Genomic DNA, 27,461 nt, shown 5'->3' on the forward strand with positions numbered 1-27,461 from the left:
CAGCGCAAAGAGCCTGGAGCGTCTGCGGAGCCAGCAGGAGGCCCTCCGGTCCCTGCAGCCCCAGGTGGTCTATCTCAGAGACCTGGCGCAGGGTCTGGTGCAGGACGCCCCCCAGACACCAGGGGGCGGCAGAGAGGGAGCAGAGAGGCTGCAGCAGCAAGCCACCGACACTGAGAAAGAGTATGAAGACGTTACAGAGAAGGTGAGAAGGGATGGGGTCTTCTTTATAAATTGTACTGATAAAAAAAAAAAAAAAACACGTGTAATTCACTATCATTATGAAGAAAGTGGAACAGTGCCTATTATACACTTTTTTTCCCCAGCAAGGCACAGGGGAAAAGGCAATGAGTGAGATCCTAAATTATTACTCTTGAGTAGAAAAAGACCAATGAGAACAGCTCTTAATGTGCGAGTGAATTTAGGTCAAGGCTGTGTATTAGACGGCGTGGACCAGTGTCCAGGCGGTTGAGAAAGTGCAGAGTCCCGGGCTGTCAGCAGACTAGCACTATTTGAGTTACAGCTAGTCTTATATGGGCATTGTGGACGTCGTGGCTCTTTTAGTCATCGTTTGAAATGTAAACCACATGTACTGGAACACAAGGTACTACAGTATAACCATAACTATTATAACCATATTTCTCCTCTCTCGTCTCCAAACTTCCCCATACAAGGTCATTCTGACCCAAACCGTTCGCCAGGACTATCGTGCTCTTATTTATCCTGTCAATTATCTGCTTGTTTCACTTTAATAAGTTGGTCTGTTGCTGCTATTGCACAACCTAGTTTAGCAGTGCAGAGTAGCAATGCATATCAGAAATACAAGGTGAATAACTTTTTTTATTTTATTTGCCTAGTGAACAGCCACCACATATGGCGTATCAAAGTGCTTTCTAGATTATTAGTTATTGTATGATTATAATTGTAATGATTTTAAGTTACACCTAGATATTACATACATAAACCCTTTGTCTTCCACTTAGATTGAGTAGCATTAACTCTGTTGTGTCTCCCCCCCCCCAGGTGGAGCAGTGCTCGGCGGCCCTGGAGTCGCGGCTGCAGGGCGTGGGCGAGGTGCAGACGCACGTGCGCGACGTCTTCTCCCGCCTGGCCGACCTGGACGACGAGCTGGACTCCCTGAGCCCCGTGGGGCGCGACGGCGACTCGCTGGCCTCCCAGGCCGAGGCGCTGCGCGGCCTCCTGGCGCGCGTGGGCGACCTGCGGCACCAGCTGGACGGCCACGGGACGGAGTGCACCGCCATGCTGCGGCGGGAGGGCTCCTCCCCCGACCTGCTGGCGCTGCGCCGCGAGACGGAGGCCCTCAGCAGGCAGGCGGGCAAGGTGAGGGGGGGGGGGGGGGGGGGGGGGGGTGAGAGATGAGTAGGGGAGGAAGGTGAAATGTGTGGATGAAGAGAGATAGCAGGTGGGGGTGAGAGAAGGGGAGGGGGAAAACAGGGGAGAGACAAAAGGAGAGGAAGGGGAGAAGATCGAAAGGGGGAGACAAAAGAGATGGGAGGGCGAGGACATGGCTAGGGGAGAGTGAGTAGGAAGGCGAGAGGACGACAAGGATGGTGGGAGTTGGGGAGACGAGGGGAGAGATGATGGGGTGAAGAGAGGCAGTTGGGAAGCCGAAGTGGTAGCGGAGTTAAGGGAGAGAGGTAGACATAGAGAGGGAGGGAGAGAGACAGGAAGTGGAAGAGAAGAATTTGCATGTTGTAAAACTCATACACACACGACCACTGTTATATTTCCTTCATCGAAGCTGACCTCACTCCCTCCTCTCTCTCTCTCTCCCCCTGCAGCTGAACGAGCGAGGCCAGGTCCGCTTGGGCCAGATTGAAGACGCCGCGGAGAAGGTGCGGGAGTTCTACGGGCTGGTGGCCGAGCTGCAAGGCATGCTGGGAAGGGCCGAGGAAGGCCTGAACGCCCAGGGATTGGTCGGCACGGAGGTGGAGATCATCAAACAGCAGCTGCAGGAGTTCAAGGTAGGAGCTGAGTCTCTGTTGTGTGTGTCATCATAGAAGTGTTTGTGTGTGTGTGTGCATAGGCGGGAGTGAGAGTGATGCTGTGGTGCTTTCTCAGCATTACTCACCTCTCAGGGGATCATTGTGCGTGGGCACGTGCCCATGGCCACGGTCGTAGCGTGAGGTGGTTCCAGGAGCCGCACGCTTGTCATCCCTTAGCTTGATCCTGGAGAGCTTTTCACACACACACTCACTCTCTCTCTCTCTCTCTCTCTCTGTCTCTCTGTCTCTCTGTCTCTCTGTCTCTCTCTCTCTCTCTCTCTCTCTCTCTGTCTCCCTCCCGTAAAACATTCAAACACTATAGCCTTCGAGTGTGTGCGTGTGCAAATGTGCCTGCATGAGTGTGTGTGTCTTCCAGGATCAGGGTTATTACACACTTTCTGTCGTAATTTACAAAATAAAAGTATGATGCGCCCCTTTTGTCATGGCGGAAGTGTGTTGGTTGAAGTACACACAAGCCCGCCTGGAACCCGGCAGAGATGCTTCACTGCCTCCGCGATTACCGCCACCAGACTGTTGTCATAGCAACCAAACTGGGCACAGTTGGCAGCGGTATGAGTGAGTGATCAACACAGATGTATCTTGAAAGGGATCGGGCTGATTATGCCGAATAATAGAAACACATTGCATTCAAATGCCTTGGATACATGTTTTGTGTGAGGGCACAGATGTGAGATTTACAGTCATTTTTTTTCAGTATTTTGATTCAAAGAGACCCAAATGGTATTTGGTCCAAAAGTTAAATGAAGATAATGTGTGATTACTGTTTCTCTTTCCAAGTCAGTTGTTTTGTCAAAGGCCTTCCCTTTTACTGAGTCAAATTAATATGTATGATAGGAAGACGGAACAAAGAAAACCACAAAGACAAAGCAGTTGTCTAATTTTGATCATGGGATGGGGATATGTTGTATGTGATGTATCCTATGTCCTGCTGTAGTCAGCATTGACACTTTCTTGACTTCCATAAGGGCTGATGATTGATCACCTATAGACTCTTTAGAAATAGACTTATGAACGACTGAACACCAGCAAGACACTCTCCCCAGGTGGAAACACGATTACTATGAAAACGTATGATGCTCAATACACAACACATGTCGATGGCTGAGAAAGTGCAAGAGATTGTACACATGCTATTAATGCTAAATGTCTTCACTGCATTGACGCAATGTCCAGATGCGCTGAACGCGTCATCATGGTCCGTTGTAAATAGCTTTTCCTGTTGGGCTGGAGTCAGCGTTTGATGGCTGGGGACCCAACAGGGACCTCTGTCTCTTGTGTTTTTCCCTTTTCACGGGTGCTGCGTCTCTGCCCATGACTTCACCTCATGTCTGAGGTCTGCCAACAGAGCAGGTTACCCAAGCTCGCTCTCTCTAGACGGTTAACTTCAAAGAGAGCACTTCCTGGCCGCAATGTCATATCCTGTCCAGTGGTGAACGCTGTGCAGGTACGCAGCTATGCAGGACTGCAAAAGCCTGTTGAACTTTGCAAGTAAAATGAATAAATCACGGGGACTTTGGGGTGAGCCGTGTCTTTGTGACCGCGTGATGGGCGTTTCGGATGAGAGGCCTGGTCCAAATTGTTTTTGTGCTTTTTAAATATTTAGTAGGAGTGCACTGCACGTCTCCGGAGTGTTGCCGCCATCAGGACATGTGGGAGGTTGAAAGAACATCTATTTTAATTTCCTCTTTCTCTTTTTCTTTCTGGCTTTCTGCTAAGCCTTCCTACCTTCGCCTTGTGTCCGACACACATGTCTCTGATTAGTGTGTTATTTGTCCTTTTTCTTATTTTGCCGGTTGGAATGTGTGAGGACGGTTATTGATCTAAATGGCAACTCCAGCTCTCTCTCTCGCGCTCTGTCTCGCTCTCTCTCTCCCCTTTCTCTCTCTCTGTCTGTCTTTGTCTCCCAGCCTCCTGCACTCCCACTCATGTACCCCTTCTGTCATGGCAGGGAAGATAAAGAGACCCAGATAGAGAGTAGGAGGTGGGTGAGAGAGTGAGAGACAGAGAGAGAGAGAGAGACAGACAGACAGACTGAGAGAATGAAGAAGATATGCGATGTAATTCTTCCTGAGTTGGACACGGACAAAGAGAGCGAGAGTTGCAGTTTTTTTTACATCTGCCCCTATAAACAGATATGTCTACACGCTGTGTGCATGCATAATGTTTTATTTCAATGGACTACCGACCCTTGAGAAAGGAGGTTCCTGCAAATATAAACACACGCACGCTAAATGGAGAATGAAATGTGAACACAAATATAAATGGTGGCAGAAATAGTCTGTTTGTCTGCCTGTCTGTCTGTGTACTTTAATTTGAGCACGAAGACTTTATTCATAGTGGGCAAGAAGTGGAGAAGAGGATATGTATATACATCTGTGCACTGTTTAGATATATGTATAGTGAAGAAGTGGAAGGGTTGACTCTTAAGGACAAAGAGATGCATATACTCGAAAGTATCACCCCCCCTCCCCTCTCTCCCTCCCTCGCTCTCTCTCTCTTTCTGTAACTGATCCAGCTCGGTTCAGTTTGAACCTAAACATGTCTGTCTGGGCCCAGACCCCTTCCTCCCCCCTCCCCAGAACCCCATACACCCCCCTCCCAGCCCAGACCTCCCCTCCCCCACCAGACCCCATTTCCAGTCCAAAGCGATGATATCATTCCTCCGTTCACAGGGGGATGGGGGGGATGACATCTGTGTGTGTGTGTGTGTGTGTGTGTGTTTGTCTGTGTGTGCTCGTGTGTGTGTCACAGGGCCGTAATGGCTCCATTAAAGAGAGAGGTTATGTTTTCAGGTCAGGTCTTATTGTTGAAACTTCCCAACAGTGATCTCATAGCCCAGGTTCAGTGGGACAGAGGGAGGGTGGGGGTGCGGGCAGGGTAGTAGTAGGCACTCAAGTCTTTCAAGTCGACTCTCAAGTCATTCATTTGCAAGTGTTTCTGCTAGGGCTTTTTATTGAAAAGGCCAAGTCACCGTGTTAGGGAAGTGAACGAGGAACAAGTTCTTCTCTATGTCTGTGTAGAAGGGACTCTGGAGGACTTCTCCATTCTGATTGGCTTTTTAGTAGCTAATTGGATGTCTTTGTTTTGCTAAAGCTTTTTGGGGAAAATGTATTAATGTGGCCTCCGCCTGCAGTTCTGATTGCCATAATCCCCTTGCACACGAATGGATGAAGGAATAACGAAGGGGTTAAAACCTTTCTTTTTATTTGCATCTGATGTTCATTGGTAAATTTTATTCTTCAGCTTAACAAGACATAACCTGGGTGTGGTGTCTAGTGTACTACATTTTAACCACTTTTACATGTTTTATTGTGAAGAAGTGGAATATAGTCTGTGCTTCATTTGAACTTCTTGGTTAGGTGTGTGTGTGTGTGTGTGTGTGTGTGTGTGTGTGTGTGTGTGTGTGTGTGTGTGTGTGTGTGTGTGTGTGTGTGTGTGTGTGTGTGTGTGTGTGTGTGTGTGTGTGTGTGTGTGTTTGCAACGGGGGGGGGCATGCTTGGACAGCTGAGATTCCTGTTGCACCCTAAAAAAGGGAGACAGGAATTACAAACATCTACTTGTGCAGAAGGCACACACACACACTCACAAGCATAAATATAAATCTATGTATAATATATATATAACACTGGGTGGGGTGCAAACATCCATGTACATGTCCCTGCGCCCCTCTCTCCCCAAACAGCTGACACGGTCCTTGGGTGGGATACTCACACACCTTGCCTGACACACAGAAAAACCATCCCTTTTCTGGAATGTCCATGTGCAGCTGTGTGTGTGTGGGTGCTTTAAATCATGAACGCACACATAGAGCTGTCCTCACCTCTCTCTCCCTCCCTCTCTCTCTCTCTCTCTCTCTCTCTCTCTCTTTCTCCCCCCCCCCCCCCCCCCCCCCCTATAGTCTCCAAACCGCCCTCCCTTGTCTCCACATTACTTCCTATTGCCTCCAAACCACCTCCCTGTCTCTACCTTCCTGTAAACCCCCTCTCCCATCATATCACGACTCCCTCCATATATCATCCCATAGTCCCTCCACCATGCCCCTCCCTCTCCCCATCCCATCCTAAGGCCTTTTGCCCATCTCACCATGAGTCACGGCGCTCGCCCACCAATGATTATGTCAGCAACTATTTTTGCGCTGGTTCTGGGTTCCAGTATAAACTGGCTAAAATGGCAGAACTTCTAAAGCAGTTCTAACAGCCTCGTGCATATCCTTGTGGTTGTTTGTGTGTGGACATGAGCCATTGCAACACATATTCTCCAACTTTATTACTTTGTCTAAATACTCATTTGATGTATGTCTGGGTTGTTGATGAAGTTCATCTTATTTCCCAGATCACTGATAAAACTATTTGTGCGATTTGGTTTGGCCATATTGCAGTCCATATTGCAATCTCCAATACTCACAAAAGTGCCTCATTGCTGCTTGTCAGATCTGGTATGTTCACCAGTATTTATGTATAACTACATCCTCTTTGAAGACTTGCTTACATAGTGGGATGTTGGTGTTGCCTGTGTGTGTGTTTGCTGGGGTGTGTTTGGTGTATTGATGTCTAGAGTTAGAGTTCAGTTTGTGTGTGTGTGTGTCTGGGCGTGTGTTTGAGCTGATGCGTAAGTGTTAGAGTTCAGTGTGTCGACTAACCCGCCCTGATCTAAACCATACGTCAGCCTGGTAACCCGATCTACCAGCCCTATTTACGCATCCAAACACGGCCCTTCCTGGACCAGATTCTCTCAGTTTCTCTCTCTCTCTCTCCTGGACTTTGTTATCTCTCGCTTTACCTCCCTCCCGGTTAAGTTAATCAATTCTGTGTGTGTTTGTGCCCAAGGGTCTGATTAAATCATGCAAACATAATTTCTCTAATCTCAAGAAGTTATTAATCTATCTGGCCCTCTCCTTAACCAATTCACACACACTCTTTCTCATCATGCCCCTGTCTGTTTTATTTTTATTCTATTTCATTTTTTTCAAACGGGCATGGTTAACAATATCTTTAAAATGATTTGCTTCTTCTACTGCGTCTGTATGTGTTTGTTGTCTTTATGAGTGCGTGAAAGCTGCATTGTTTCAGCTGTTGGAAGCTAAAACTACAAGGTCAGGCTTTCTCTCGCCCTCTTCCCACAGTTCTCTCTCTCTCTGTCTCTGTCTCTGTCTCTGTCTCTGTCTCTGTCTCTGTCATTCTGTTCAGAGTTGGTCCCACCAGCACACAGAAAGCAATAGATCATCTATAAATAACATATAATCCAATTTTTCCAACATGATCCGATGCAGAAGATAGTGGATGTTCCGGGAGCGACAATCTGCTTGTTGTTTAATACCCCTCAATATTATCTGACATTGCCGATCTCAAAACGAGGGCTCTGGTCGCTGAGTTCCCCAGAAGCCTCCACCTCCAGGCTTCATACAGCAGCAGAGGTGTGGGGAAGAGGTGGAGAAAGTAGAGTGAGAACAGCAAGAGAGGAAGAGAATTGGGTGGAGTGTAGAGACAAGAGGTTTTTGTCTCTAATCTTAGTGCGTCAGGAGTTGAAGGTGAGCCCGTTTCACCTGTTCAGCTTCTAGTGCCTTGATAATGTGGAAAAGACCTGACCAAATCAATAACACATGGGCCGTTAAATAGGAACACGCACGCACACACACACACGCACACGCACATACACGCACACACTGCTTTAAAGGCTGCTGTCTGATATTTTCCATTTCAGCTTTATGTTCTTAAGACGATGTCCACACACACACCGTAAAAAACAAAGACAAAATCTGTCCCAGAATCTGCAGTGTGATATGAATGTGGTGAGGAGAGGATGATTGACGGGCCTTATTGAGACAATGAAGCGGGGGATGGGACTTTGTGTGCGTGTGTGTGTGTGTGTGGGTTAGGGAGTAAGAGATTTGTGGGTGCATGCAGAGTTTCCCAGTTTCTTTGTCTCTGTCTGTCTGCCCTGAGGAGGTGGGGAACATTATCTGCTTTCACTTACACACGCATACACATACACACACACACACGTGTGCGCACACAGACAGACAGAACACTGTGCTACTTAATATAATGCTCCCCGGGAGACTTGCAAAGAGTGGATACCCACCAAGAGTGGTGCAGCCTGCATTTCTTAAGCTGCCTGGTTACAGGAGAGGGGGAGGGGAGGAGGAGAGAAAGAAAGGGGGAAAAAAAGAGAGAGACGACACATTATGTTTCAGGAGAGAGAGTGGTGTATAAAAGCGTTAAAGACAGAATTTAAACTGCACGACAAACTGCCTTTGTGTTAGCAGAATGGGGTGAGAAATGCATGTAAAAAGAGAGGGACAGGAGTGTGCTTTGCTTTTGACAGGTGCTCTCCTGCAAGGTACACAGCGACCCAGGAAAGTCACTAATGCACGTTCCCTGTTAGCGTGTGTGTGTGTGCGTGCATGTGTGTCAACCACTAAGTAGTTTGTTCTCAGGGGGCAAACAAAGGAAACCTGAGCCCTCTTACCTGTGGCCTAATAATGGCACGTTTAACCAGGCCTGTTAAGAGATACGAAATTGGGAGTATTTACTTTTTAATGCAAACGCGGTACAAAGATTGGCAGGGCTGCCGGTGGGGTTGCTCAGCAGGATTGTTTGCTGGAAATCCACCAGAGTCCTGAGGAAAGCTACCAATATCCTTTAACTGTATTCAGCCTCTTCAACATCCCCGAAGAGGCGGACAACATTGCGCCTCTTTGAAGATGCGTCCCTCTGTTGGGGACGTCCGTCTGTCTGGGACGTGTTTGAGAAGAATTTCTAGTCCTGCCCTGGTAGGGAGAACTACTCGTTAGAAGCCTGGACCGACGGCGGGGGATGTGAACCCTTAAACCGTGGCCGTGTTCCTTCCTGCTTTATCGACCGCTCCTCTGGCCCTGCTAAGATGTCATAATATTAAATGAATGATGGTTTGAAAGAGAGTGATGGATCAATCAATGGATGGATCCTGGGTCATGGTTGGATGGATCAGGGTTATGTGGCGGGCGGGGTGGTCAGGGTTTATGGGTGGAATATTTGAAAGTCAATAGTGAAAGCAAGGACGGGTAGGGGGGCGGTGGCTTTGTTTGAATCAGCGAATGAAATGACGGCTCCCTCTTCCCAGTCCCTCCTCCCACCCTTGGTAGCCTTCCCACATCTGTAAATACTTGGAGCTAATTGTGGTCTAGTCCGATAGTGTACTGGCCAGCCACAGGTCCCGCTGTGTGTGTGTGTGTGTGTGTGTGTGTGTGTGTGTGTGTGTGTGTGTGTGTGTGTGTGTGTGTGTGTGTGTGTGTGTGTGTGTGTGTGTGTGTGTGTGTGTGTGTGTGTGTGTGTGTGTGTGTGTGTGGAGGCCCAGTGACAAACCCCTTTTGTTTCTATAAAGACGTTTGCGTTGGATGAGGCCTTGACAGCTGCAGTGCAACTGACAGAGTGAGTGAGAGGAAGAGCGGGGGCATTAGGGGAGAGAGAGGGGGGCGAGAGCGGTTAACAAGAATGAGTGGCGTATTTAGCGTGGTTGACATGCAGATCACGGGAAAGTCTCAGCAACAGTTGAGAGAGTGAGCGAGAGACATGCAGGGAGGGAGAGAGAGAATGCTCCCTCCCTTCCATGATTATTAAGAATGTGTTTACAGGCAAAGGAATGAGAGAAGGAGTGAGCGAGTAAGAGCGAGAGAATGAAAGTTAGAGAGAGAGTGGAGGCGTAGTTCAACGGTGATCAGATACTTTTAAACAAACAGAGACTGGCTCATATAAGGAGCCAAGAGGGGGGGAATTAGGAGAGGGTGGGAGAGAGAGAAGCCTAGAGGGGAAAAAGAGGGCGAGAGAGAGGAGTATGAGGAGAAATAGAACAAAGCACCCAAATGGAGGGATGCTCTTAGTGAGCACAACCAGAGAAAGCAACCGGGGCCCAAGCTCTTGCTCTCTCACTCTCTCTCTCTCTTTTACCAGGGGCCCCAGGGTTGCTCTGTCTGGCAGTACCCCCCTATTTTTGATCAGAACGGGTGGTTTGTTATACATTTTGTGAACCCCCACAAGCCAACTTTGTTTTTTTTCCATTTGCCCCCCGGATATTTCACACTTACGCACACCAATCTTCCTCAGTGAGATAGGGTTTCGATCAAGGCACAGATTGGTATGCACGAGTGGAGAATGTGAGTGCGTGTGTGTATGTAAGTGTTCACATATGGGAAGAAGGCCACACATGAAGGAATGCTTTTTGACAGTCACTACTGCTCATTGTTAAAATACCACGAATATTTCTGCTAGCGTCGTTCCAACACTGAGAAATTTTCCTCACTGAGTAAAAAAAAGCCTCTAAAAGCAGACGGCAATTAAGTACACCAAAAATGAGAGAGAGAGAGAGAGAGAGAGAGAGAGAGAGAGAGAGAGAGAGAGAGAGAGAGAGAGAGAGAGAGAGAGAGAGAGAGAGAGAGAGAGAGAGAGAGACTCTGTTTGGAAGGCAAAACACCGGGCTCATTATTGATAAGCTCGTTTTACCCCTCATTGAGAGCGTAGCTCCGCCCCCCCTCCCTCGAGCTCCCGTTCCCTCCTTCTCCTTTATTTCCCTCTGTATCGTTTTACCCTCCGCGGACCTTGTTTTTTTGTGTTTCGACGGGGTGGGGTGGCTAATGACACACACACACACACACACACACACACACACACACACACACACACACACACACACACACACACACACACACACACACACACACACACACGTGGGAGAATTAGGAGTGGATTACAAACCTCAGAATAATGCAACCATTTCACACTGGTTGACAACCCCCAACCTCTCTCTCCCTCCCTCTCCCTCCCTCCCTCCCTCCCTCTCTCTCTTTCAATGTGTCACTTCTTCTCTCCCCCCTGGAACACTGATATCATCCAGCTCCCAGTCTGCTTCCTCATCAGTTATTCTTTAACCATTTTAATTAGTTCCTCTTTCTTTCTTTCGTTCCTTCTATGCCGTTGTATGTCGTAAAAAGTGTGGGAAGGTATATACGGTTCGGACATAGCGGATGGCCTTTCAGAATCATTCACCACGTGCATATTTCCCTGGAAACAAAGAGGAATTATTCCCCTGTTCCACTCTTTTATTCTTTCCTCTCTTTCCCTCGTATCTGTCGCCCTGGCTCTCCTGGCGCCCCCTCCTAGCACTCTCCCGCAATGATAACTCTGCCTCTCTTCCCCCATGCTTTTCTCTCTCTCCCTCTTTCTCCCCCTCCCTCTCTCTCTCTCTCTCTCTCGCTCTCTCTCTCTCTCTCACTCTCTCCTGTTCCCCCCCTCCCTCGCTCCCTCTTTCTCTCACTGTGATTGGTTATTCATGCTGGGTTTTTTCCGGGTGAAAGGAAACCGGCATGATAAGAGCACTTCCTGTGTTTTAATGCGAGCACAGGAAACAGAACAAGCGGAGCAGAATTCAAACAAAAACACTGTGTGAGCAAGCGTCTGAGGAAGGAGAGAGAGGGAGGGAAAGAGAGAGAGGCAAGGGAAAGAGGGAGGGGGGAGCGAGCGAGAGGGACGGACGAGCGAGCAAGCGAGAGAGTCAGAGAGAGAGAGAGAGAGAGAGACGGAGAGGAAAAGTGGGAGATTTTTTTAGCAGCTGCAAACCATTTCAGCTGTGCAGCGGCCTGAGAACAGATACTGGGAGAGAAAAACAAGTGAGACCACAAGCCAGGGAAGGCGAGAAAGTACAGGACAAAGAACCCGGGGAAGACTCAAAGGATTAAAAACGGAGTTCACAGAAGAGGAACTGTGTCAGTGGGGAGTTTTCATACGATTCATCTGGAAGGAGTCCCACAAGAAGGGGGGGATTGTCCCAAAGAGGAAACAGAATTCAGAAGTGGGAAGTGTGTCTGCAGACTTTTGTTGTTCAATAGGAGGAAAAAAGAAACGGGGGAAGGAAGAAAAGCAAAGGTTGGACTGGAGCATGAAGGGTTGTCTGGGTCTCTGCCCCCAGGATACAGTCCCACAGCTCACTGCCTGACTCCTTGCCTGCCTGCCCCGTCTGGTTGGCTGGTCCAGCCCTCCAGCCCACTCTATCAAGCCCCAGACACACCTCTCTTTGATATCTCTCCACCACCAACACCACCACCATCCCGGGAGCTGTGGCCAGCCCGGTGGGAGAAGAGAGGAGAGGCATGGAATAATGTGGATACGTCCATGGGGATTCTGAAACTATGACTGGAGGACTTTGGACTGGGCGTAACTTGTTTTTTGCTCCATCTTTTGTTGTGGTCAAGTGTTTCTCTCTGCGTTGAGAAATGCTTGATGGATAGTTGTGCTTGTTGCAAAGTAACTTGCCTGACCGGGGGAATTGTATCTGGGATAACGATGACAGCGCTGTCAGTAGGCGGGACAGGGAGACCTCTCAGACAAAGATTTGAGTCCTTCCTGCAGGCGAGCGAGCGAGACTCTTTGTGATGGAAGCAGAAGAAAAAAAAGAAAGGAATAGAATAGCAGTAGGCTGCAAGAACGCTCACTGGGACTTTGCCGGGAGAAGGAGTTGCGACTATTTGTCTTCATAAAAGTTGTATTTTTCACATTGCTCCATCCCTCTCTGCATGTGCATTGATTTTTCCTTTTTTCCTTTTTTTTTTTTACCTCAGCTTAGTACCTTAACTTTAGCCTGGAGCATTACCCCTGGATCTTTTTATTTCTCTGGACGTCAGATCTCCTAAAGTTAAGGTTTATTGTTGTTTGCCCGACTTTCATCCAACAAACATTCCCCCCCCCCACTGAACAAAAGGGAAGATGAACGCGAGAGAAAACGGCGGGTGACTTATACTTACCTATCACCACGCAAGTCTTTTTCTTTTATATAACACCGAGTGGGATTTCTCACCTTAAAAGGAGCCTCTAACACTGCCATGCTGGCTCCTCGCTGAGCATGTCAAACTCCCTGCCGCTTTCCTGTAGAGCCGCGGAGAACAGAGCGGGCCAGCGAGGCACGGTCTCCGGGACACCGAGAGGGGGGTCACTCTGGGGTTTCAATTGCGTGCACGGGGGGTCGATGGAAGTCGACGGATAAATGTCAAGAGCAAAACAAAGGGCTGATATCGGACCTCCTTATCCCGGACTGAAGCTTCTTTGGACGAAGAGGTGTTAACTGTTTATCTTGTCCGCGATACCCGTTTCAGCCTGTTCCCTCATGCCTCGTGCCTCGCTCCAAAGAAACCTGGAAATAGACAAAGTTGGTGATTAATATGTTGCCATGGGGGAGGGCTGTCTCCCCCTCTCCTGCGATGATGTCTCCCGGCAGAATGAGTGACATGCCAAGGAACAACGCTTGGTTGTTGAGATGCCATAGCCCCGTACCACGTTAAGTACCCTTGGATTTATACCGTGGATTATAAAATCTTAACAAAAAACATTGAAGGATTATATTGGAACGCAGCCTCACGGACTGATTTAATGTTTTGTTGATGGTTACATTTTTGTGGATTTTGTAAACGGGGAGGAGAGTGGAGTACAAATATTTCCTACTTTTTGTTGGAGTTTATGTGAGCTGTCCCTGTGTAGCAACCCTGCAGAGTTGCCTCAACTAGGCCCAGTAACTGACAAACACTGGTTTCTCTGGTGATAATACCTGGGCAAAAAGGGACAACATGGGGAAGCCCCTGAGCCGCCCGGACTGTCTGAGGCAGAACCCTCGCTGCCTGGGTAAGGGGGACGAGGAAGAGGCGTACATAGAGGACTGCTATGTGCCACAGCGCTCAATCTACGACACCATGCGTATCAATGAGCAGATCGACCAGGGGACCAAACTGAACCAGCCTTCCAGGGGCACCTTAGGTTCTGGAGGGGAAGGGAGGGGAGAGGGCAGCACGCTGTCCAGCAACGGCACCATCGGCACGGATATCGGCAGTGTTTTTCACCCCCGACACCCGGACAACACGGGAGTGAAACGACTGGACGAAAGGGTGATCTTTGACGCGCTGAAGCTGACGGGGGACCCACAGACCATGTCACCGCTGGTCGGCCTTGTGAGTTCTGGTTTGTCCATCACGCCCTCCACCTCTGCGTCCAGCGGGGTGGCAGCAGTGGCCAAGAGACGTCATCAGGGCAGCGACAAGAAGGACAACCCCAACCGTCGCTCTTGGAAGGCCTTCATGCCCCCAAGTTATCCAGAGTTTGCGGAAAGACTCGAGTTCTCCCCCGCAGAAAGTGCAGAGAAGCGTCTGTCCGGGGCAGGAATCCCCTTATCGCCTTTGCAGCCTTTCCCTCCTTTGCCACAAACCCTACCGACCTCCTCGGCGCCCCCTGTACCTCCTCACAGATCTTCCCCACTTTCCTCCGCTTCACATACTCCACCGGTCTCCTCGTCCGCTTCGACACCGACTGCTAGTCCTGTACCTCCCCTCCAGCATCACCCTCCTAGTCGGCAGAAGCAGCTTCATCCTCTGCTACAAAAGCATCAGAAACAGACTCGTGCTCTGCCTTCGCCCTCCAAAGAACATCCAGCTGCATGCAGCCTAGTCCCCACAGCCCAAGCCTCTGGAAGTACGTCACCTACAAACACACCTACCTCCAGACACGGTGGAAGGAGAAAAGAGAATTACAGACGGCCCACGGCTTCCCCCAAAGCAGTACCGAGAAGAATCCTGGAGGAGCCCGTTGAGGTGCCTGAAACCTCAGACTCTGAGAGTGACTCTGCTCCTTTGGAGCAGGACCAAGGGGACAATGCTCCTCTCCTGCCACCGAGGCCAGTCTTCTGTCCGCCTACCAAGGCCCGCACCTGGCCACGTGGTTTGACAAGCAGTAGGAAGAACCAGGTAGGCCTTAGGCATAACTTCCCTGTCCTCCCCCCTTTGCCGCCCCTAATTGGGGAAGATAGTGATATGGACGATGAGTCAGTTTACCTCCTGGAACCTCCATCGCCGTTCCTCCAGGAAGAAGTAGGGATGGTTTACGGTGGACTACCCCTTACCCCCTGTGTGAGTCAGGAGGGAACTGGAGAGGGTCTCCTGGGCTGGGGCAGTGAGCTCAGAGAGCGTACTGCGTCTGAGCTCAAATTCGAGGAGGATGAACTTCGGATCCTCGCAGAGCTTGAGGAGGACAGAAATCCGCCGCAGGATGCGGATGAGCTGCGGAACACGATTGAGATGGAGGAGGCAGAGAGAATAGAAGAGGAGAAAAGAGTGCAGAGAGAGGAGCGTGAGTGGGAGGCGGTGCTTAAGATAGAGAATAGAGAGATTATCGACCTCTCTTGGGATAAAGAAACACTGGAGTCTGAAAGCTGGGACATTACCGGCTCCTCAGGACACTGGCCCCTACTCACGCCCCCAATGGGCTTTGGGGGCTCTGAGGTACCCAGTACTTCACCCTGCCAAAGCTCAGGGTCTGAGTCTGATGACCTCTTCTTAGAGCTGGAAAGACAATGCCTAGAGGACCTAGGGGCGGAAGGAGAGGAGATGAACGTAGACTCCGAGCCCCTTGATCCCTACGCCCTTCCTCGTTGGGAGGAAGAGGCCAAGCAAAGTGAAGGAATAGTTCAGACTGACTTTATAGACTTGGAGGGAACTCTTCCTCTTGATTCCGTTCACAGGGAAACCCCCGATGTATATGAGCCACAGCTAAAAGATTCTAGAACTGATTCAGAGGTAGATCCCTCAGAATCCATAGAGAAAATGTTTTTCAAGTATCAGCACTTTGACTCAATGCGTACACGAGACCATGAGAATGAACATGGCTTTATCGATGACTCGTACGATATTGAGTATGCAGAAGGAAAGGTGTTGGAGGAAGACTGTAGCTACCCAACAGACTCTTTTCTCAGGCAAATCCCAGAGTCAGACTCCAGCGGCTTCCCCATGTCGTCCCAGCCGGAGGGAACCGCAACGAGTGACCACACTCAGCAGCAGCCTGTCGAGGCAGAGACGGACCAGGATAGTGGCGCTTTGTCTGGCAGAGAGTTCGAAGACGTCGGGAGTGACAGGGAGGAAAATGAGCCTGTCCAGAGAACCTCTCTCTCATCCTGCAGCCCGTATGAAGAGGAGGAGGAGGAGGGAGAGGAGGAGGAGGTGGAGAATAAGGCTTGGGAGCTAGACGAGGAAGCAGAGATGGAGACTGCTGAGTGGGATGCTTATGACCAATCAGAGCCGAGTTTGGACAGTAATGATGAGCCTCAAGAGAAACAGTCCCTCGAGAACCTGCACATGAAGGAAAATGAAGGGCAAATCGACCAAGATTGTACACAGGATGTTGACGTAGAAACTTCCTGTCAAGAAGAGCAAGTCTCTTCTGAATCTATCCACGTTGCCGTGGAAATTACCTTTGAACCAGAAGCCCCCCTGTTGTCCTCAGAGAGCCTCGGAGCCTTGGACGCAACAGACGTAGCATGGGGTGGGAGCGTGTCAGAGGAGGCCTCAGAGGAGAAAGACACAGAATCACCAACCATAGTAACCAGCACCCCGAAATCAGACGATACCCCAAACTCAGACCTTGACACTGCACACTCAGTCCCACTCTGTCCTTCATTAGAGTCTCCCTTTAAAGAAGACTATGATGGTGCGGGGCTAGCTAGTAAGGACTCGGAGGCCTTTGTGGTATCTGACAGTTTTGTTTACCTGGCTGTGTCCGCACCTCCCCAGTCCGCCGTGGATGGACCCCCCTCTCCTATGGAGGCCGCCTCCACTCCTCCCAGCCCCGTCCTCAAACAAATCACCTGTCCACAACCGGAAGAGGATGACGAGGAGGAAAGGGCCTTCCTCTGCAGCGATAGTTTCATTTACCTGGCGGCCCCTGAACGCCCGCATCCGGGGCCGTCGGACGGCAGCTCCGCTTGTGAGGAAGCCCAGGAACTGGACTTGGACTCGTACTCTGAAGGGACCCAGTCTGGGATGGACGGGGTGGATTTTGCTGTCGGCTCTATGACCGGAGACAGCGACTGGGAGTCGGATGATCCGGCCCTGGATCCCCCTCCTCGGCCCCTCTCCTTCGTGGCCGGGGACCAGGCCTGGGAGCTATTGGAAGGGGGTCTGCTGGGGGAGCTCTTCAGTCTGGCTGAGGACCACCAGGACCAGACTTGCATGCCCCAGGGAGAGGGATCTGGGTCGGGAAGTAACACCTGTGACACAAACCCCCTCCCTGAATCAGATGAGGAATTGGATGAATCCGCTACCCCCTTGCCGTGCTCTGATATCGACGCCCAAGTAGAGGTACAACAGTTGCTCTTGCTTTCTATTGCAGTGTTCATACGGTTTTATAGTGTGTGTTTAATGTGGTAATTGGTTGCAGCAGGAGTGTAGCATTGGTATTAGCTCGTAAACAGCATGGTCTGATTCGATAGTACTTCAACACACCAGTGATTCATAACGTGTTGAGATCAACCTAGTAAATCGGGTCTAGGGTCCAAGACAAGCTTGAGAGAATATAAATTGTTTTCTTTCTTCCAAAACCATGTATGGTATTGGGGCGTTTAGTCTTGTGTTAAATCCATGAACTGCTAGAGATGGTGTAGCTGGAGAAATGCCTGCTAGTGTGGAATTGAAAGTAAATGAAAGGGAATGAAATGTATGTACAAAAACTGTGACACATGGAGGGGCAAAAAGGGTGTCTTTAGAAAATGCATTAGGGATGTGGCATTCTTGACATTTCTTCATTTAAAAACGTCTAGCCATTGCTTCAATGGGCTAATTAAGAGTGACTGATTTTACAACTGCTCAGGCTACGGCCTATTGTTCTCAACTCCTACAAATCCTGTGAGCCAGAGCCTGGCCCAAAGCGATTTAATAAGAAAAGTGCTTCTTAAGTAGTAAAAAAAAGTAAAATCCCAGCTTTTTGAATGCATTGGATGTGGACACGCATGGTAACGGATGTAGCTGACGTGAACATGCTTAGCCTGAGAGGCGGCTAGCCTGAAAGAATCAGGCCAAGTGGCTTAAGACTAGCTGTGAATGTAATGCATGCAGACATAGCATGGAAAATTCATCTCTAGGAGGGGCACAGCTATGCAGACGCCACAATTAGCTAGCGGCGTTTCAGTAGTAGAGCTTTAACTTATTGCAATACGATACGTTGAGGGGGTCCTGCTACTTATAGGGAACCAGCCTACCAACCGGGGGTCATTAAGTGTGTGTTTGTGTGTGTGTGTGTGTGTGTGTGTGTGTGTGTGTGTGTGTGTGTGTGTGTGTGTGTGTGTGTGTGTGTGTGTGTGTGTGTGTGTGTGTGTGTGTGTGTGTGTGTGTACATGTTTAATGAATGTGAATGCACACATTCACACTATTATAAGTGCATTCAGGTTTTGTATATTTATAGAAGCCGTTTCAGCTAAATCATTTGTGTGTGTTTATGTGTGTGCGTGTGGCCCATAAACTTTGCTATGTTGTCTAAATGTAGTCAGGATGTTGGTCTAAAATGCGGTGTTAGCAATTGCAGTGAAACTGTGATAGAGTTCAGGAATCAGGATAGCAAAAAAGTGGCTCCGATAGTATGTTTAGACTACAATTCAACTTTTCTTTTCATTACTTATTTTATTTCTTGAGTCCCTCAATATTATTCCAAATCACACAGTGCGTCATTACAGAATGTTCACGGTGATTGTTGGTCTTGGACGGGAGTCTTGTTTGGTAATGTCACTACCTCTTTAGCTGCTCATTTGTTTGACTGTATCCAGATGAGTGTGTGTGTGTGTGTGTGTGTGTGTGTGTGTGTGTGTGTGTGTGTGTTCCTGTGTGTGTGTGTGTGTGTGTGTGTGTGTGAGTGTGATGGTGCGTGTGTGTGTCAACGTATCTGAGAGGGTCCTGGTGTATCTCAGAGTCTGTTCAGGGTGGCCAAGAATTTGCCTGATACCAACTGTGTTTGTCTGCCTGGTTGTTTGACTGCTGCACTTCTTTTAGGAAGGTGTTGGTTTTTTGACATTCGTAACAGCAGGACGCATGGACCTACAGGCAGAATGCTTTAAAATGGGTTTTTTGACTAGGTTTAGTTTTTTTTTGATAATTTTACCTCACTTCTACAAGTGTGTGTGTGTGTGTGTGTGTGTGTGTGTGTGTGTGTGTGTGTGTGTGTGTGTGTGTGTGTGTGTGTGTGTGTGTGTGTGTGTGTGTGTGTGTGTGTCAGTGAATGTGTTTATTTATATCTCTGCCCACTCAGGGAGAGTGTTTAATTAGTGTGTCTGTGATTTTTCCATCTTAGCCTATCTCCCCCGGTTACATTGTATTGGGATGCTGTGAAGGCCCTGGCTTCCAGTTACTCACAACACAGAGAGTGTGCAAAGGTAAACAGCACCTGTGCTCAATGACGTCAGTAATCACAAAGTATAAATCAGTAATAATTTAATCAAGAAACTACAAAGGGGTAAAGTGTTATTATTACAAATCTTTAAACGTAATGTTCATTTTAAGTCTTTAAGACCAGATTAGACTTAAAGTTGTATCGTTTCATTTGTAAAGGGAGCTGTGGGCTGTGACCGTCTTTACTCAGTTCTCTCCCAACAACATCCCTCTCCCTTACTCCTCCCCCTTTCCCTTACTCCTCCTCCTCGCCCTTACTCCTCCTCCCTCTCACCAAGGTTGAACGGTTTTGTTAGAGATAAGAAAGTGAGAAGTAAACAAAACAGGGCTGTCGTGTGTGTGTGTGTGTGTGTGTGTGTGTGTGTGTGTGTGTGTGTGTGTGTGTGTGTGTGTGTGTGTGTGTGTGTGTGTGTGTGTGTGTGTGTGTGTGTGTGTGTCTTTTCCTGTGTGTGTGTGCTTTCCTCTGCGTGTGTGTTTGTGCACTTTCGTCCCTGCGGATGTGTGTGTGTGTGTGTGTGCACCTGTGCGCATGCGTTCCAGTGTTTGTGTGCAGTAGATGCCAGTGCCTATATGGCCAATCAAAGCCATCAAGACTGTTTTGAGAATATAAATATAGACGGAGGATAAGTATGTGCCCGAGTATAAACTGTTCACTCTGACCCGGAGCACAACTCCAGCCCTCAGTTTACAGCACATAACTCTCCATTAGTTTGCAGCTGTGACTTTTCTTCCTCTGTATCTGACATTTACTCTTCCTTCTACTGTATTTTACCCATCTCTTACTCTGCCGATGTTTCCGTTCGTCATTCTCCATCCGTCCGTCCGTCTCCACCTTCTCCCACTCAGGCCACGGTTGTCAATTGTGTTTCTATGTCCGTCCTTGTGTCTGATGCCTGCCTGGCTTCCTGGTCTGTTTGTCTTGTCTATCTGCTGTCTGTCCCCCTTCATTCCCCCGCCTCCCTCCCGATCTCTCTCCCAATATCCCCCCCCCCCTTCTCCCATTTTCTTCTGCTCCGGTGCACAGCCAGGAATCACGAGTGTTTGTTTATTTACTGACACCCCCATGGGAAACAAACCCAAGCTGAACTTGGTCCGTTGTTTTTGTAACGGGGATATTTAGCAAATCAAAGAGAGCGGTAGAGAGCCACTTGCAGAGAGGGAGCGAGATATAGAGGAACGGGCTGAGAGTGACTGGGACAGGGAGGGAGAGGGAAACAATGAGGTAGAGGAACAGACAAGACGTTGTGGAAGGCTTTGGGTGGAGACCAGCAGGCTATTGTTTGCACGGAGGAGCACCTGCCAGACAGGCAGATAAGACCGAGCAACAATGATAAGAGAGCTGAGCTGGCAGGCAAATACACAAGCAGACGGCCCTTTGGATTAATACACACACCGTGTGTGTGTGTGTGTGTGTGTGTCTGTCTATCTGTCTCTGTGTGTGTGTGTGTGTGTGTGTGTGTGTGTGTGTGTGTGTGTGTGTGTGTGTGTGTGTGTGTGTGTGTGTGTGACTAAGTGTGTAACTGTGTGTGTGTTTTTCCTCCTGCATATGTGCATTTGTTTGCTGGCAGGAGAATAAGAGATTTACAGACAGACAAAAGGACAGATGGACTACTGTATCATGCTGTTTAAGGGCCCGGGGAGAGAGCCGTATGACCCACTCTCTGCCTGAGACCATGCGTTTTTTTCACTACTCCAACATTTCCCGGATCTATGTTTCATGTGCTTTCAGTGAAAACGTTTAAAGAGGCTCTGAAATATTCAAGTTTATGGCTATGACGACGGTGATAAGGGCAGGATCATTCAGTGACATTGCATTCAATACGTTAGAATGCGTAGATAATTAGGTGTTTTAGAGAGAACCAGAATGTGTGTTTCTATGATGTATTGAACAATTTGTAGTGTGCTAGTTTCAACAGTAATTAATTTGGGCAAATGGTAACCTTGATTCCTATGTGATCTAGTGTCTTTTTGTTGGTGCCTTTTCAACCTTAACACACCAGCCCACAATAGTCCAGTAACTGATGAAAGGACGATGGACCCAAAAAAGCACCAGACTGTTGAGAGATGGAGCAGGTTGCAGAAGGACAGAGAGGGGCTGAAATGGGAAATCATAGGAGAGAAAAACAGGGGGAGGGAAACAGCGGTTGAATAAATAAATATCAGATGTGTGAAAGGTGCAGGTGGGCATGGGTGCTCTGGCACGGGCGAGTGGGCTTTGATTGATATGATAATGATGGTTCTGAAAGATGTCCTCCCTGAAACACCTGCAGGAGAGGAGAGGGAGAGAGGGAGAGGATGAGAGAGAGAGATTGTGATGTGTTGAGAGACACACTAGTTGCAACCTGACACCATGGTGATGACTCTAGACAAGGGCCGAGTATGTAAATGGGCCCCTGTGCACGTACATGACCATGTGAATCCCTTCTCACGTATTTGAGACATTCAGTCTCACCGCCTTTCAGTCCGGACGACATTACTCAGACATTACAAGTTTTGATTTGTCCTTTTGAGACACAACGTTTGTGTGATGTGGTTTGGACTTCGGTTGATTCATAGTTCAAAAATGACAAGAAGTCCAATACAATACACATTATAGTCGTCTCTCTCTCTTTTTCTCTGATTCACTTGACCTTATAGTTCCTAATAATAATCCAAACACACACTCTCACTCACACTTGCTCTGTGGAGTTCAGCCAGATACTGCAGTGAACACTATGAATTATAGTTTCCATCCCTTCCCCTCCCTCCTCATTCTTCTCTCCCAAGTCCTGGTTCTATTGCTTGGACTGGGGGGGGGGGCGAGTGACCATCTAGTGCAGGCTGACGGTGAGGGAGGAAAAGAGAGCGAGTGGGGGGGGGGCATAGTCAGAATGAACTGGATGCTTGTTGCAGGTGTGTCATTGGTTGCAGGGAGGGAGACAAGATGCCTGTCATTCTTCTGTGAGGATACACACGGTCCAAAGTAGAACATTTTCATTTGATTCTGTTCCTTCTATTTCAATATCATTTGAAGTTTTTTGTTTTTTGAGAACTTTTGAAAACTTGAGATGTGACAACCAGGTCAGTGAGTATTAGGCGTGCACTCCCAGGTTTCACTCCCACCCAAGTTCACCAGATGGTTTTGCAAATAAGCAGACAGTGAAAACAAGGCTCTGTTCAGCTCTATTTGTTCTTAGCTCGCGGCTCTCATCAGGACACTTGGGACTTCCCTTCGGTTGTCGCCTCTGCCTTGTGTTCTCATGTATTTGTTAGTATGTAGCAGGATACACTACATTGACTTTAGCTTTTCACTGCAAGCGGACGTGTTTTTTAGATATATTCATATGGAAAACTAGTGTTGATGGGCGGGTGGGAGGTTGGGTGGGTGGTTGTAAACAGGATTATCATCTATCCTGATTAGGTTGGTTATGATTGGTAGCTGCTCAACCAAAGCATCTGGTTCCACAGTGTTATTTTCATAGCAGCTATTTTCAGTTTGTATGCAAACTTCTTAACAATCCCTCATCAGTATCATTTTGATGCAATGCCATACTGTCTTTAATCGCACATTTATTTGCATGGATTATAGTAAGAAACAGCATACGTTGGCTTCCATACAATATCAAAAGGGTTCCGTTGTAAAGTGACGGTTACTCAACACACACACACGCACACGCACGCACATACACGTCATCAAACATGCTAACCACGCCTTGTCAAGAGTTAGTGACAGGAGCCCTGTGTCTTCCCCAGGGCTCTCTGTATAGTCCTCTAGCACGCATGTGTAGATATGACAGCCCTATGTTGGTATTCAGGAGGGGTTTGTGGGCGACATTAGGAACAAGGGCGGAGGGGGTGTTTATGATGGAGAGGAAGAGGTGAGAGAGAGTGAAAGAGAGACAGGCTGCGTATTGTTTAGCTGCAGTGTCTATAGTAATTATGTCTTGTTTATTCATGAATTGGCATCTATTTTCTTCCACGGTTGGTTGGTTTTATTGTTGTAAAGCCCCTCTGTGAGAGGGATATATATAGAGAGGGAGAGAGCAAGAGAGAAGAACTACTCGGGGGAAAATAACAAATAAAGGCCGGTTTGAGTTAATGAATAACGGTTTAATGGAGATAAATGAACAGCATGAGCGACATCCATCATAATGGAAAGGGAGTATTACACAGATTAATCACTAACCAATGAGTGTACCAGATACTTTTCAAGTCATCGAGTCCATGCACGCACGCACGCACGCACATGCACAGGATGAGAGTTTGGGTGGAGCAGGCATGGCTAGAGCTCATTGTTGTTATGACCGACAGGCTTCCTGTTTTAGAAAGCAATGCTGTCCATCACCATAACACACACACACACACACGTACGCGTACACGTACAGTACAAACATGCTTACTGCATCACATACGTCAGTAGCAGTCACTTGTGAGCCTCCAATTGGGTGTTGCCCCCACCACCTTTTTGGACTCCGCCCACTGACGGACTAGCTATCTGTTTCCGACTGTCCCTCGGCTCCCATCGGAGATCAATGCAAGTGTTTTTCTTATTCTCTGAATCCCGTGGGTGGGCGAGGGCGTGGGTGGGCGTAGGGGGGCGTGGGGGGGCCCGAGTGTGTGGTCGGCGCAGAGAGGCTCCCATTCGCTCGCTCCAGTTGCACCGAATCCCGTTAAGCCTTTGATTATGCCCCCCTGCAAAGCCTAGCAGACACGTAGCCTCCGCCTAAGAGGGCTAGGAGTGTGAGGTACTCGGGGAATCAAGCTCAGGAAACACAATATAATCTGTATTTTTCATGACCTTAGTCTGGACTTGTTGTCTTTGCAATTCCCAGGAGCCTCCATTATACAATGATTTCACCTTGGGGTCCATCGTAAATCAAGGCAATATAAAATCAATGACATGAGCTCATAACATGCTCGTATTGATGTCCTCTTTGGCTGTAAGGGACACCACACCCCTGTCACACCCCAAGACACGTAGGTTCCCACACAGCCTGCCCAATTCAACTTCTCATTCCTTCTATTTCCCATTAACTCCTAAGTTGTAGGATTCGCTTCTCATCCAAAGAGACTGATGGTGAATGCATCTTAGAGTAGTAGAGGGCAGGTAAGGGATAAACCCTTTGCTCAAGAGTGCTCAACAGGAGGGCTGTTGAGCACTATTGCTATACTGTGCTGTAGCTTAATATAGTCCGTTAAAATATTCTTGGTTTGTGCTGGGTTGTTTTGGGGAGACTGGTATGATACAGGGGATTACATTAACTCGGTCTGAAAACCTTCTGCAGAGATTCTCCCACCATAAAGCAAATGATCCATTGATCCGTCACTCCATCTGGAGGCAACCTGGAGACATATCAGTTTAGGACTTGGGGCTGAGGGAGGCCAGAGTCATCTTTTAATCAAAGGTTATATGTAGTTGTTAAAGGTCCCATGGCATGCCACCAGGTGTGGTGTGATTAGCCGCTGCAAGCTGTTTTGGAAATATGCCCCTTATGACATCACAGGTGGGCGTTTCCACCTAGATGTGTGACGGATAGATGAGCAACGTTTGCTACAGTCCTCTGGGTAGGCTGGTAGACTCGCACACCTGTGATGTCATAAGGGGCAGATTTCCAAAACGGCTTGTACCGGCTAATCTCACCACACCTGGTGGCATGCCATGGACCTTTAAGTGGTGGGTATTATTAGTGGTTTGGGCGTTGTAGTGGCCACTTAAATATTGTGTGTGTGTGTGTGTGTGTGTGTGTGTGTGTGTGTGTGTGTGTGGTTGTATATGAATGTCCATCTGTGAACGTTCCTCTCCACTTGTCTTTACAGCCACTGTGTGTGCGTGTCACACCAGAATCAATGAAGGTTTCAATTGACAGTGTTCTTGTAGTCCACACACATACACATACGCACACACACATTCCCACTCCAGGAGCATAAAAAGCCATGCCACGAAGGGCGTTGTTAGCAGACCGCTGCATTCTTAGAAGTTAAGCGGTAAGCCACAATCCCCCTTCCTTGATGAGTGCTGCAGAGGCCTGGGATAGGCCGCTGTTTCAGGTTAGGAGCAGAAAAATGAAACTGAGCTCATGTCCTCCTCACCCATTTTCCATCCAGGAAAGCAGTTAGACTGTGTCTGTGTATGGGCTCTCTTTGTTGCATGGCTGGCTCCATTGTACCGATGGTTTCAGCCCCGTGCGGCCGGTGGGTTTCTGAGTAGATGTTGCCAGACAGGGGAGGGGGGAGGGGGGGGGGAGTGTGTGTCTGTGTGTGCGTGCGCATTCTCTTGTTCAAGTGGGTGTGGTTGCATGTGTGTGTTTTATGCGCGTGCTAGTGTTGACTCAGCCTTTTTTAGATGGCCCCTTACTCCTATAACTCCCATATCTCTCTAATCCTCCCCCGCCCTCCCCCGCCTCTCTCTCTTCTCCTCCTCCCTCCATTCTAATCCCTCTGCTCTTTCTCCTGTCCCGCATTCCTCTTCCAGCCATCCCATCTCCCTTTCACTCTCTGGTTCTCTCTCTGTCCTCCACCACGTTGTCTATCTTGGTGACATGTCGTTCCCACTTGTCACAACGTGTTTAGCAGCATGTTCTTTCTTCTCGTCTTTCTTTCAATTTGTCACTCACCAAAGATAGTAATGAACAGTGTGCAATGATGAATTTGAAATACTTGTCCGCTACCACTCTTTATTTTTGCATTCATTTATTCAGAGAGCCCCTATTGTGAACCTGAATTGATGGAAGAATGAATAAATTGATGGACGGATGGATGGCTGGATGGCAGTTCTGTTGCTTTCCTGCATTGTAATGCATTAGTCTAATCTCTCTCTCTCTCCTCTCTCCTCACTCTCTCTCTCTCCCCCTCTCCCCTTCTCTTTCTTGTTGTCCCTCTACCAGGCGCTGGAGCGGGAGCAGGTGGATGGCATCCAGCCACGGCTGAAGCACGTCAACGCGGTGGGCCAGGGTCTGATCCAGAGCGCCGCGAAACACACAGACACCCAGGCCCTGGAGCACGACCTGGAGAACACCAACCTCCAGTGGAACTCTCTCAACAAGAGGGTACGAGGGCCGGCAGGGTCTGGGTTGGGGTTTTGCAAGTGCAGGGCAGAATTTAACTCATGCGACGCAAATGCATGTTGAAGAAGATAGTTAATTGATCTACCATAATTTATCTTGTGTGCGTGTGTGTGCAGGTTTACATTCTTTTGTCGCTAATCCATGAGAACCGAATGTCTGGGATCACTATAGATCTTCTCTTTTTGCACGCTGAGGCTCTCTGCCTGAAGCAGCCTAATACACCATGATTTAACCAGCTGTCACCATAGCGCTGCATTCCTCTCAATCTGCTGAGCCACTCCCTTCTTTCTCACCCTTTGCTCAGGTGGCCGAGCGAATCGCACAGCTGCAGGAGGCACTGTTGCATTGTGGGAAGTTTCAGGATGCCCTGGAGCCCCTGCTAAGCTGGCTCAGTGACACCGAGGAGCTGGTGGCCAATCAGAAGCCCCCGTCCGCAGAGTACCGAGTGGTCAAAGCCCAGATTCAGGAACAGAAGGTGAGCGGGTGAATGAAGCGTGGAATACGCCTATTCTAGTAAACCCAAAGCACACACAAGAACACGCACACACACGCAATGGTTGTTTTGCCTAACAACTCAAATTGTGCCATACACATAGCCAGACTGCCATTCAAACTCTGACACACACACACACTTACACACACACACACACACACACACACACACACACACACACACACACACACACACACACACAGTGCACACATCCTAATTGGTCACATCAACAATAGGTGGCTGGCGCTTTCAGAAAAACTGAGAGTCTGAACGATTTCGCACACTCACACACACAAACACACACTTTTCCCCCTGTTTATGCAATGCACATATCCTGTGTTTGTGCGTTTGGAAGCGTGATCGTCCCAGTTGGCAGTCCATCACACGTGTTGACGTCCACGGCTGCCAACAGGGCCGTCGTCTGGGTCAGGAACACAGGAAGTTGCGGTTAAGTGCATTCCAGGGTCAGAACCCAGCAATGAAAGGGTTCAGCAAAAAGAGAGAGAGAGAGAGAGAGAGAGAGAAAGCAGGAAGCAGACAGGAAGGCACACGGTTCCAACAGGAAGGAACTCAATGACCAGTACCTTACAGAAAGTGTGTGACCCGTACAGAATGACAATATGCAACACAAACCACAGATCATGCCTTGCCAGAAGGTTTAACATTAAAGGGGGTCAAACTCAGCA

The 27,461-nt window shown here is 48.6% G+C and overlaps 1 protein-coding gene across 12 annotated transcripts in view; it reads left to right on the forward strand.

The window, feature by feature from the left end:
* macf1a (microtubule actin crosslinking factor 1a) overlaps positions 1 to 27,461 on the forward strand; it is a 171,104-nt gene that overhangs the window by 110,574 nt on the left and 33,069 nt on the right. For all 12 annotated transcript variants that reach the window (XM_030346895.1, XM_030346896.1, XM_030346894.1 and 9 more), the window contains 5 exons: positions 1 to 202; positions 1,021 to 1,338; positions 1,800 to 1,982; positions 26,103 to 26,264; positions 26,587 to 26,757. The exon at positions 1 to 202 is cut by the window's left edge and continues 5 nt beyond it. In XM_030346895.1, the coding sequence (XP_030202755.1) occupies positions 1 to 202; positions 1,021 to 1,338; positions 1,800 to 1,982; positions 26,103 to 26,264; positions 26,587 to 26,757 (1,036 nt within the window). The remainder of the gene's footprint in view (positions 203 to 1,020; positions 1,339 to 1,799; positions 1,983 to 26,102; positions 26,265 to 26,586; positions 26,758 to 27,461) is intronic.

The sequence above is a fragment of the Gadus morhua genome, chromosome 22 (assembly GCF_902167405.1).
Source record: "Gadus morhua chromosome 22, gadMor3.0, whole genome shotgun sequence".
Classification (NCBI taxonomy): domain Eukaryota; kingdom Metazoa; phylum Chordata; class Actinopteri; order Gadiformes; family Gadidae; genus Gadus; species Gadus morhua.